We start from the raw sequence: 13,093 nt of genomic DNA on the forward strand, positions 1-13,093 counted from the left end.
GAGAGAGAGAGAGAGGAGAGAGAGAAGGAGGTGAGAGAGAGAGAGGAGAGAGAGAGAGAGATAGAGAGAGAGAGAGAGAGAGAGAGAGAGAGAGAGAGGAGAGAGAGAGAGAGAGAGAGACTGCCCCGTTTCTGGAGAATGTTTTCTCGCTAAACCTGAATCGTTCTGTTTGTGTAGTGACTAAATACACACACACACACACACACACACACACACACACACACACACACACACAGCTCAGGCAGCAAAACGTGAAATGTTTCGTGTATCCCAGACGTGAGCAGACAGACTCGGCTCTCAGTGGCTCGCTGGGGAGACAGAGCTGAAGTCTTTCGGCTGGCCATCCGGTCCCTCGTCCAGTCCTGCCGCTGCCTTTCAGACAGCTCTTAAACTAATTAGACCAGAGTTTATGGTGCTGTTAACCGCACTTCCTGATGGAATCATTCGCAACCCCTGGCTCCCGTTCGTATAGGGCGGCACATGTGACATGCACTCTCGAATGTGTGATTTCTGTGCTTTCATACAGCAATCTTCCCTGTGCAGCTGGTGGTCACAGTAAGGCTAGTACGCACACACACACACACACACACACACACACACACACACACACACACACACACACACCACACACACACACACACACACACACACACACACACACACAAAGTGTGCAGTCCTACTTCATATCATGGAATATAATTTGTTCAGCCCAAACTAAAACAACTACATTTGTGAAATGAAAGACATGAGCTGCTTACTGAGCAGCAATTATAATCCACAATGGGACTACTGTTTGGTTGCATAGAGCTGTGTAATCAGGTGTATTCCTAAAAACACTCCCAAAACTGCAGAGCCAGGTTACTCAGATGAGGTGGCAATGAGAACTAACGTAAAATGGCAAGTGTGCATTGTCCATCTCATGCTTAACTAACTACTCAAATTAGTTAACAAGTGCAAGTGTGCATTGTCCATCTCATGCTTAACCAACTAACTCAAATTTGAGAGAGACATTTATATATGTTAATAATGTGACCAAGGTATTCTATTTTTATATCTCCAGAATGATAAATGATCACTTCTATCCTATTAAAAGACAGCAGGTTATACACAGTCTATTTGAGATACTGAACAGAGGGGAGGGAGAACTGAAGGGAGAGAGGGGAACTGACTCCCCTCTCTCCCTTCATCCCTTCCTCCCTCTACTGATCTGAATGAACTAAAATAGTCCATGGCAGGGAGCGGGGTGGGGGGTTAAGTATAGGTTGGCTCATGAGGAATAATTTGGGAAGAATGTGCATCCCAGAAACAGCTACCCAACCCCCCCCCCCCCCCCCCCCCCCCACACACACACACACACACACAAGGCCGATCTCCTGAAGCTGTAAATCCAAAGCAGCATTTCTGCTGTCTGTGGCCACTTGCCTTGCACTGGCAATTTTTGGAAAAGGTCACTACCACGGACCACGGGCCCCTCTCCTCTGCCCCCTCCTGTTGCACTAAAGGGAGGGCATTCAGTGGGCATGCACAGACATAACTGCCCCCTCCTCCTCCAAAATAAAAAAACATACCGCCAGTTCGAAATGCTGGCATGCCGGACTGCCAGCACGCACACACACGCGCACATGCACACACAGTCCAGGGAACTCAGAACAGAGGCAGCACAAACTATCAATCCACACATACCCTGACTATGAGCAAAAAGAAACAGTGAATACCCCACAATCAGTTGGCTTAAAGGAGCTATGTCATACATTTATACTTTTCAATTATTTTATAACATTCCCTGATATGCTTTTGTAAAGTCTGCAAGGTTTTACTGAAAAAATCAATGCCTTGGCTTATTTTTCCTCCTGATGTTCTAGCATGCTCTGAATACCCTACAGGCGCACAATAAGCTAATTTTGCAGCTGAGCTTTGATTTTGATATTAAATTTTACTTGCATGATGGGCTTCACTCTGATTAGCAAACATCTTTAGACTTCTTCCAGGTGAATTGCTAGATTGCAAACAGGGGTGGGAGCATAATAAATACTAGCAGTTGTGATGTAGAAATGACACACTTTTTTAATTCACCCGTGAAATGAGCATTTCCTTTCTATGGCCAACACAGGCAGGGTAAGCAACAATCACATTTGAAAAGCCTGGTATGTCACAGTGACATATCTTATTTCAAAGCCAACAAAAAATGGTTCCCTACGGAATGACCCCTTTAAAAAAACATTATTATTACTGTTATTATTATTGGGCAATTCCATGCAAAGGTCATCCTTACCATGGAAAAAAAAAGTTGTGCATACGCAAATAGAACTGTTGTTAAAATCTTCATTTAGGTCTATATTTTATTGTTTGTAACTGATCTGATTGAATTTGATAGAGAATGACACTCTTTTTACATCATAAATATTGTGTGCAACCATACAGAAACAACATTTTTCACATGGTAATATTATACATATTTAAAAAGTGGATAAATGGACCCAAGGTTCAAACAAATTGTGTCATTTGACAAATTCCAGATTGACAAGGGAATGGTAGAGCAATGTCTATGCTCAGCTTGCCTTTAAGAGCACAACTCCTTACATTTGTAAGGCTTTTGTTTTTAAGTCAGCAAGTTCCATGGCCATGTCACATCCATAACGTTTTATAGGAAAAGTTTATGCTACACGTACAGTGTTGATGCAACAATGTCCATAGTGTCTGTGCAAAGCTGAGATCAATATAAAGTGTGATGACCAAATTGTGCCCCTTTCTTACTTTTAAAACCTTTAATGGTGCGTTATGGATGTGACGTTATGGATGTTACATAATGTGAATTTACAAGACTAGGGACTTTATTATACCTCAAAGCCGATAAAACGTCTGTTCTGGTGGCATGTGAGTTTCAACGCATTTCAACTTAGTGTTTACAATTGACATTTCAAAGATTATTAGGATCAAAACCTCAGGGAGGCCTTGCCTAACCATTAGCAAAACAAACATAATATTAAAATACCTCCAGTGATTAGCCTAGCCATAGCCTATTTTCAAGTGGCCTAATAACGAAAATCTGAGCGATTATCTTCCTGTAACTGTCATACTGTTGTTGTACAGTAACTGGATTATCGTGTTAGCTGGTGAAGAAGGCTGACTTTGCAGCTGGAGTTAACATAGCAACCTCCTGTTGCAGATTTGTTCAGCCTGCCGTTCACGTCTGCTTAACACAGTTTAATTTTAAATGTGACGTGATATGACAGCATTTGAAGTGTCAGGTCCTCTGTAGCTAATACCCACAGAGTAACATGAGTAAGGGCAGCAATAAACTAGATGTACCGCATAGCGGTACAAAATATGACCGCCTCTCAGTCCTGCATATTCTCTTCGCAAAAATAAATCACGCTTGTCAATTAGTTTCCATCTCCTACTCTTGCAACTCATGTGCATGTAAATGAGTGTGTGCATATGTTTGTGCGTGCTGTGTTTGTGTGTTTATGTGTGTGTGTGTGTGTTTGCATGCGCACATGCGTATGCGTGCCTGTGTGTGTGTGTGTTTATGTGTCTGCATTCATGTGGGTGGGTGTTTGTGCATGTGTGTGTGTGCTTGCCTGTCTGTATGTGTGTGAGTGTGAGTGTGAGTGTGTGTGTGTGTGTGTGTGTGTGTGTGTGTGTGTGTGTGTGTGTGTGTGTGTGTGTGTGTGTGTGTGTGTGTGTGTGTGTGTGTGTGCACGTGCGCGTGCATGTACTTTATGTGTGCAAATCACAAATGAGTGGGTATGGGTTAGGTTGATGCGGGCTCTTGAGACTAACATACCATAAATATTTTGTCATCTTGGGTGCAACGGTTCAGGTAGGGCTAGTTATTTAGGGGAGTAGCCACCAAGTTTCATGTTCCCTGGTGTTTCAGTAACCCGGGAATCACTGACCAAAATTGATGACGGTAAAAGAAAAAAATAAATTTCTTTTTTATATTTTAAATGACTTGTGGGCACTAAAGAAGCAATAATTTCATCGCTAGTTTTTCATGATTACTATTTCAATTGTTTCATATCAAAATTCACTACTTAATTATGTGTTTTATGTAGTTTGTCGAGGACAGGTTCAGACACGTCACATCCATAACGTGAAACCGTAACATCCATAACGCCCGTTTTTCCTACATAATGCATTACGAAAATGACGCATAGTTTCAAAAACACACTTTTTGTGTTCATTCAAGTCTCCTTCATGCTACATATATCATAGTTTCGGCAGTTTACTTCAAAATTCACAGAGTTTGTAATAACCTGTAATCTCTCACAAAAGTGTGTCCATTTCATGTCACATCCATAACGCTGATAAAATGCCTTGTATTCTTAGGATGAAATTGATTATATGAAATTTGAGGATTTCTCAGTATTTAGAGGACAGATGTTACATTAAAAGTTGTGCAAATTAATTCACTGATACTAATTTTGCCCCCACTCTAAGGCATTTTGTTTACCAATATGAGTACAATTGTCACATCCATAACGCTGGAACTGCCCTATTATTATTATTATTATTATTATTATTATTATTATTATTACTACTAGTAGTAGTAATGTAGTAATGGTAGTGGTACTGGCAGTTGTACTATTATTATCAGTTATATTGTTATTATCATTATGATGATTAGAATTTCCTTGCACGATCAGACAGGATGTGGTGACTTTGGTAGTGCTGCTGCCTCACTCCAGACCTGTGCTAAAGTCAGATGGTGGAAGATGAGCCATCGTTGAGGCTTCCCCCTCTGCCATCTCCCCCCTCCTCTCTCTCTCTCTCTCTCTCTCTCTCTCTCTCTTTCTCTCTCCCTTCCTCTCCCTTGCTTCCCCCTGGGCAGCAGTAAATCACGGTGGCAGTTAGCTAGGAAGCAGCTGCCAATGGTAGTTTTACTGGCGGGAGCAGGAAGTCACCTCCTGACCCTGCCTGCTGCTGCACATCTCCTGTGGCGCTGTCAAAAGGGGACCAAACTCCAGCCAATGCCAGGCGGCAGTGGCGTGGCAGTCTGGTCAAAACACGGCAGGAAACCTGGCTCTTGTGCACGAGCACACACACACAGACACACACATGCCAAGACACTTATACACACCACACCCCAGTTCTGATTCCTCCACAGACACGCCCTCGCTCACACACAAACAGCACAACCCCCCCACACACACACACACACACACACACACACACACACAGCCCCCACCCCATCCCTTCAACAGCTATCACTGCAACCATCTCCCCACCAAACAAAGACCCATCACTCTGTCCCGGAGCACATGGGCCACAGGATAAAAATACCCAGCCCTTTCTGGGACAATTCACACGCTTCCAGAAATAAAAGGAGTGGAGGCAGGAGGAAGAGGGAAAAAAACACAAGGAAATGATGAGACGAAAAATAAAAAGATGAAAACAAACTTTGAAGCCAACTTACATCCTCCCTGACTGAGTGTTATTACAAGTCATTTGCGCGAGAGACATGCCAAAAGCGCTTTACGTCAAACTAGGCTCATTAAGTAACAGAGTAAACAAACAAACAAACAAACAATTGCTTACCGTGAATACATCATCATCACCCAACTCGGCCTCATTCTGGAGTGTAGAGGAGGAAGTGGTGGAGCCTAAAAAAACAAAAATTAAAAAAAAAAAAAAGACAAATGGTCTTAGACACTAAACATAAACGGGTCCCTCGACAGCCCTGTGCCCCCCGGGGTGAGGGGTGAGTGGGGACCCTTCATGCCCTTGTCTGGAGGTGTTAACTTAGCTGCCTGGCAGCCCTGGGAACAAAGGGACCTTGGGCATCTGAGGAGCTGGGGTCACTAGGAGAGAGGGGCTGCTTGATGGATGGATGTAACAGAGCCCCCGACTGCCACTGCTAAACATAACGTCCCCCGGCCCTGTGCCGCATTGTCAACATGCTGGCTCTATTTTCTCACACCAATAACTGTGCCGCGCACGCGCACGCACACGCACACGCACACACACACTCTCTCTTTTCCATGAAACCGAAGAAGACTCAAAGCAGAAGAGCAGTAGAAGAAAACCAGAACTAATGTACACACACATATACTGTAGGTACAGCAGTAAATCAGACTGTGTTGGCATGTAATGACATATTCATGAGCACCACCACACCCGATCCCTAGTGATGGAAGAATAACACTGTAGATGTGTCTGAATGAATACTGGGAAAGGGCTTGTGGGTGGTTAGCTTGCTCTGGCAGGAGGTGCCATGCCATGCCATGCCATGCCGTAGCGTACCTTCCGTCAGGTCCTCCTGGGCTTTGCGCACGCCCCTGTCGAAGGCACGGGCGTCCGCCGGACTCTGGAAGGTCAGGCCGCACTTCCTGTTGTCCACTCGCCAGTGATGGAAGGTGGGCGTAGCTCGGGTGTAGATCAGGTCCTTCCGCACGAAGCACTCCAAGATCACCTGCCAATCAAAACATCGGCGCTCGGTTGCTGTTGGCCCAGAAAGTTCTGCCATTTACATACATTTATTCCTTTCCAAAAGCCACTGAGGGCACGCTGAATGCACAGCATTGTCTGTCAAGTCTATATATATATGCACCCATGAGACAGAGAACCTCAGATCTTGGCAGTTCAAAGGCTTCTTTACCATTTGAGCAACTAGAAACTCATCTGGACCGCTGCGAGTTTGAGCGGCCAAGGCGGACTGGACGGCGCATCAGATAAATAATCAGAAAAATAGTGACTACATTGTTCGCCCCAATCCAAAATGGCAGTTTTGTGTCACCAAAATTAGATTTTGGACGCAAATAAAATTTGAGGAATTCAGGGTGTCTCTGAGATCAGTGTCAAGAGGACAGAACTACACTGACCTATTTAGCTATTTAGTTTATTTGTCAAAATTCACTTAGTACACTAGAGCCAAATCAGTCATTTGACCAGGAAAACATGTCCGCTGAGATGATTCAATTCAAGCGAAAGCACTGGCTACCATTCACAAAAAGATACATCAGTGAGACTGGGCTCTAAACACTGACCGACTGCTGTAGGGTGGAATCTAGAGTTAGCAGGATCGGATATTTAATCTGTTCATTTTAATCTGAACACTAAAGAAACTAGCTCCATTACTAAACAAACTCTTTAATGCTTACTACTTAACAATACTTGGTTGGTAACTTGGTTTTACAGCACTTTGTAACTTGGTTTTTGCTGTTTAAAATGCTATACAAATAAAGATGATTATTATTATTATTATTATTATTATTATTATTATAGCCATTAAACTCTACTTATGTGGGCCAGAGTTTCTCCCTCAGAGTGACTGGTAGGAAAACAGGCTATGGTGTGGAGACAGAGATCTTAGGTGACCTTAGGTGCTCTGTGTTCATGCTTTGAGGATTGACATATAAACAAAATAACAGCATATTTGAGGTTTTATTCAAATTAATCCCCTCAACGCTGCACTTGTCTTGTTCATTAGCTATTAAGAGGAAGATGACTACAGTGTGTGTGAGTGTGTGTGTGTGTGTGTGTGTGTGTGTGCAGGAGCTGGACATCTGAGGATTGTGTCTCCGAAATGGGAGCAGGAATATAAGGGAGAGGGGTCAGGGTCAGGAGCCAGCGATGGCAGTGCGTGGGCAGCGTTACCTGCTTGTCCTTGAGCCGCTCGCCGTGGATGAGGAAGCTGCAGCGTCCCGTCAGCTCGGCCGGCGGCACCTTGCACACGCCCACCCGGCTGAGGCCGCCGCCCTCCTGCGCCAGCCAGCCCCCGCTCGAGTCGTCCCGTGTCATGACCACCGCTTTGACGCGCACAACGTAACTGTCACTGCACAAAAGACACAGAGGGGGGAAAACACAAGAGTAAAGACGTGAGACTCAAAAACCACACATTTCATAAGAAGCCAAACTGATGATGATGATATGTGGCGGCATGTGGCGTCACGGCAACATCAGCTCATACGTTATTCCCATTCAGGATGAATGCTGTGGATGACGTTCATAAAGTCCCATCAGAGAGGGTGGAGGAGAGGATGGAAGCCTTCTCACACGGCCAGTTTCTCATGAACACATTAAGCTTAGTCCTGGGCTAAACTTTTTTAAACTTATACACAACTCTACATTTTTTTAGTGGAGATTTTCACAGAATTTTCTATTTAGTCTTGGACTAGGCTTAATTCATGTATAGGAAACTGGGCGCTCAGTATATATGGGAAATAATCGGATGCTCTGTTGGCTGTCCCGATTAAGTGGCCCCCTGCCTCATCCGTTTTAACGGCACAGACAGACCAGAAGCTCAAGTATCGCCAGTGCCATTTGATTTCAGTTGAATCAGCAGCTCAGAGCCTTTTTTTTTTATTCTTCCTCTTCCTCTCATCCAACCCCAAAACACACAGAGGACACCCCCCCCCCCCTCCACACACCCACCCACACCCAAGCCCTGCATCCTGTGCGGAGCAATGTGGCCCAGCCAACCAGCGGTCGGTAGGGTTGGCCGGTCGGCCTTATAAGGTAATCCGAGCTGGCCTGTTCAATAATTAACCAGGCAGGCCAGAGAGCTCAGAGTTGCAAGGAGGAGAGGCAGCGTCTCGGCACCTGAGTGTCACTAAATCAATACACACCCCACGAGAAAGGGTGCCACACACACACACACGCACGCAAAAATGTGATACCAGGAATCAGGCCACAGTTACGACTGTGATAAGTCATGAAGTGATTCTGGTTCATTGTAAGCCACACCCCATACCCCGAAAACAGGAACCCCAACACAACATCCTCTTGTGGTCAATGAGTAGACATAGACATAGACATAGACATAGACATAGACAGAGAGAGAGAGGGGAGGGGGGGAGTGGAGGTGAGTATATACCCCGACAACACAGGCCAGACTTGGCTCTAGTCCATGCCCTTCTCCCAGTTATTAAGACTATTCAGCCATTTTATGACCTTTGTAATTAATATAGGCCTACACTAGCTCTACAGGAGACGGGTGGGTGTGTGTGTGTGTGTGTGTGTGTGTGTGTGTATGTATATATTGTGTAACTGCAAATGTGAGTGGGTGCATATGAAGGAGAGACTGTACAGGCAGTATGTTCTGGTATGCTAACGGCTAGCAAGAGTAGAGTAAGCCACAAGTCCAGTGTGACTAGGGGGCAGGGCTGTATGTTAACTTTTTTTGTTCTTAGCACTGGCGCTGGAGAGGTTGATAGTTTTGCAGCACAATCCACAAAATCTCTCAAAATCTGCATTGGTGTGTATTTACAAACACCTCATCTGTAGGCTACACCCTAGAAAACGTTTTAAATAAGGTGTCACTAAGCTGGTAAATCATCCATAGCACAGACTGATTTTTATGTAGCATGTGCTACAAAGATGTAGCACTGTACAGCCCTGATGGGGGGGGAGCAGCAGCAGCAGTCGCAGCAGCCCACACCCACCAGCAGACTGCCACACGGTTTCTTTTCCTCACGGCTGACCAGAGCTGGTTTAAGAACACAAACCAAAGGAGCCAGACTAGCCCTTGACCTGACCAACGCTAGTAAAACACATAGCCAGCAGACACCAGCTAACAACACTGACTACGGCGCAAATATAGATGTTGTGCAAATTTTCAGAATCAAAAAAGAAAAAAAAAACATGGGTGCTGTCTGAGATGAACATTTATTTTCTCAAACAGATAGCGAAAAAAAAAAAAAAAAAAAAAACAGGCCCTGGAATAAGTGTGCATGTGAGTCACTTGGTCCATCTGTGATGTGGAAATTCACAAAAACGTTTTCTTTTTTCTTCACTCCCTCTCGGTCACCCCCTCACCTTCTGGCTTAAACACTGTCTGGATACAGAGAGACACATACAGAGAGTGAGAGGGGGAGAGAGAAAGAGAAAGAGGGAGAGAGAGAGAGAGAGAGAGAGAGAGAGGAAAGAAAGAAAGAAAGACTGGTGCAAGAGAAAGAGAGAGGCACTGCCATAACATGTAGTTCCCTTGACAGAAGCATACCGCTCAAAAAATATTAAGGGAACAACAGTTTTTCACAATTGCTACAACGCATTGTTTGCAACTTTCTCAAACTACATTCAGAGACTGTCTGACAGTTCTTCTTGCAAAATCAAACAATCGCCTCATAACAGTTTCACCTCAACACCAATTGAATGATTGAAGTGTTCTCTTAATTTTTTTGAGCAGTGTGTGTGTGTGTGTGTGTGTGTGTGTGTGTGTGTGTGTGTGTGTATATTATATATATATATATATATATATATATATATATATATATATATATTATCCAGCTTTACACTGGCTGCAATGAACGCAATTAAAGATCAATAATCCCCTGTGGAATTATCCGACTCATAAGCCGGCTCTCCATGTCAACTACTAGACATGGCAAAGAATCAGATGAAGGGGATAAGAAACAAACGCCTTCACACCAAACTGTGCTCAGCCACTAATCAGAACTTGGACAAAGATGAAGCCATTAGGAAGTTTGTTTTGTTGTTGAAAATAGTTTGGTGGATGTCCCCTTTGAGAATTGAGACGCCTACCATCTGGTTTACAAGACTCTGAGCAGAAGTCAGACCCATGGCTTTCTAGGGCTGTGATAAACACAAGTTGTGTGAGCGTAGTGTCTGTGTCTGTGTGTGTATGTGTATGTGTGTGTGTTGGAGGGATTGAATTAAGTGAGTGCATGAGTGTAAATTCTTTCTCTCTCTCTCTCTCTCTCTCTCTCTCTCTCTCTCTCACACACACACACACACACACAGGAGAGTAACAGAATGTACGAAGGCGTCTGAAGCCGTGACTCCCTGTGTGGAGCACTCTCCCGGGCTGGAAGGTGTCTGGTTGCGGCCTCCTCCTCCTCCTCCTTTCCCATCTGTAGTCTGGGCCCAGCTCCAGCGACACACCCGGCCGGACCACAGCCACCACGGCTACAGCCTCCCAGCCTCCTCGACCCGCTTACCGACGGGGGGGTGGGGGGGTGGATGCACTCAGAACAAACACACACACACACACATACCTTCCAACCTTCCACACGGCAGGACAGTCTACATGGCGAGGGGTAGACGCAGAGCAGGTCAACATGATGACACACTCATTCTTTCAGACGATTGTGCCAACGAAAACACACACACACACACACACACACACACACACACACACACACACATATAGGACTCCTGAATTAGCCACCCTTGAACCATTTGACATAAGCCCAAAGGACCAACAGAAAGAACACTGAGAGTTGGAAGTTCAAAGTTTAATTTTGCACTTCATAGTGTCAGACTGGCCAAAACCACTGAGGAATAAAAAAGGTGAGATGGCTTTTTGCATTTCTGTACTGCTCTCCATTTCTTTATCTTTGTGCCGTATACGGTCTCACTAAATCACTTAAAGTGTCAAAATGATTACCAACATGGGGACAAAGTCCATATTTACATAAGCACTAGAAATCTCTTGGGCTAAAACCTCAGATTTGCCACAATTCATTTAAAAACACTAAAAGCAAGTTTCACCACTTCGGAGGAGGAGGCCATTCAAGGAAGAAAACACACACGTGACAGGACAAATGATGGCGTAAATGGAGGGGCTAATTTCTGGCTTCTGGGCAGCATCTTACTTCCGAACCGTGAAGGATCAGGCCCGGTTTTCAGTCCGGTGGACATGGTGTACGTGCTGGCATGCAGGCCCCCCCCCAAAAAGGAGGAGGAGGGGATGGAGACGAGGGGCAGCAGATTAGCGCCGGCCACAGTTTAGTCTGTCCGGCCGCAATCTGGGGGCACCACGCCTGGGCGACAATGGAGCACAATGGTGAGGACACAATGAGTGATTGTGTGCGTTTTGTCTGCATCTTACATGAAAATCGCCACCTCTTTCCTAGGTCGCCCTGGGGCACTTCTCAACGATGCCAACAATGGATAATACAGAACATTATGACTGGGATGGCCGCAGGAAAAAAAAAAAAAAAAAAAAAGCACACAACAGCAAGTGCGATTCCAATGTCGAAGAGAACAAACGCCAGTCCTCATATTGGGGATGGCGCCTAGGACACTCAGAAGCCAGGAATGATGGGAGAGGCGTCCATGTCTCCAGAAGTCCATTTAGTTGTGGCCCCTACTTTTTAATGAGGAGCATGGGACTGAATTTGCCCTCATTGTTTCAGCGCAATCTTCATCTCATGGAACGAAGCTGACCCAGACATACGTGCAACTGAACAATGCTTGGGTCAACAGCATCCAAATCAACTGAAAGTCATGAAATCCTTCCTGACAACATAAGTGGTGGATGGCAATTGCAGATTGGCTTGTTTAAATGATGAGCTGATTCAGAATGAGGCGAACTGAGTCCAGATAAATCAGTTGATAGACGTTGCAAATTCAATACACATTGTCAAGCTCACTTTTTTGCATGCTTAACTCCTACTGTAGCTGTTGATTGTGTTGTGATTGTGATTCTGATGGCAAAAACTGGCATATACAGACATACACAAATATTAATACACACACAAAGCTATGTGATACATAAACTACAATGCAATCATGACCACAGTATCTGTTTGAAACCAATCATTTCATTTTCATTTTGTGTATGCACATTCATACACATTTTGGTGGGTGGGGGTTTGCTGAGATACTGAAGTATACTGAAACCACAACAATCACATCTCAGTTCCATGTTCTCACCGTTACACAACCACTGGCACTCTCATGTCCCTTCTTAGTCATCGTTTACATCCAAAATCAGAGGAAGCAAACTGCTGGTAATGAGCAAATGCACACACAGGCACACTCTCTCTCACACACAAACTCTCATATACACATACACACACACACACACACTTGTCTCACAGTGCTCAGTGGAGAATGACACACGACCAGATGACGGCACACATGAATAAAAATGGCTTGTACATTTCTGTGTCCTCTCTCTCACTCTCTCTTTTCTGAAGCATATTTCCCATCTACAGGGAGCAATAAGCTTTAATCTCCCCAGTGGTTCTATCTATTTTACACTCTTTCTCTGTCCCCCCCTTTCTCCCTTTTTCAATCTCTCCGTTTCCCCCCTAGCCCTCGTCTGAAAAGATGGCACCGCGTGGACGGCCTCCTCATCGGCTCACCCACGCACACACACACACACACACACACACACACACAC

At 44.8% G+C, this 13,093-nt stretch overlaps 1 protein-coding gene across 2 annotated transcripts in view; it reads right to left on the bottom strand.

The window, feature by feature from the left end:
• The window catches only part of spred2b (sprouty related EVH1 domain containing 2b), a 33,018-nt gene that overhangs the window by 10,841 nt on the left and 9,084 nt on the right, over positions 1-13,093 (bottom strand). For both annotated transcript variants that reach the window (XM_042065729.1, XM_042065730.1), the window contains exons 2-4: positions 7,600-7,777; positions 6,247-6,415; positions 5,542-5,606 (exon numbers count right to left, since the gene is read on the bottom strand). In XM_042065729.1, the coding sequence (XP_041921663.1) occupies positions 5,542-5,606; positions 6,247-6,415; positions 7,600-7,777 (412 nt within the window). The remainder of the gene's footprint in view (positions 1-5,541; positions 5,607-6,246; positions 6,416-7,599; positions 7,778-13,093) is intronic.

Source organism: Alosa sapidissima, chromosome 16, assembly GCF_018492685.1.
Source record: "Alosa sapidissima isolate fAloSap1 chromosome 16, fAloSap1.pri, whole genome shotgun sequence".
Taxonomy (NCBI): Eukaryota; Metazoa; Chordata; class Actinopteri; order Clupeiformes; family Clupeidae; genus Alosa; species Alosa sapidissima.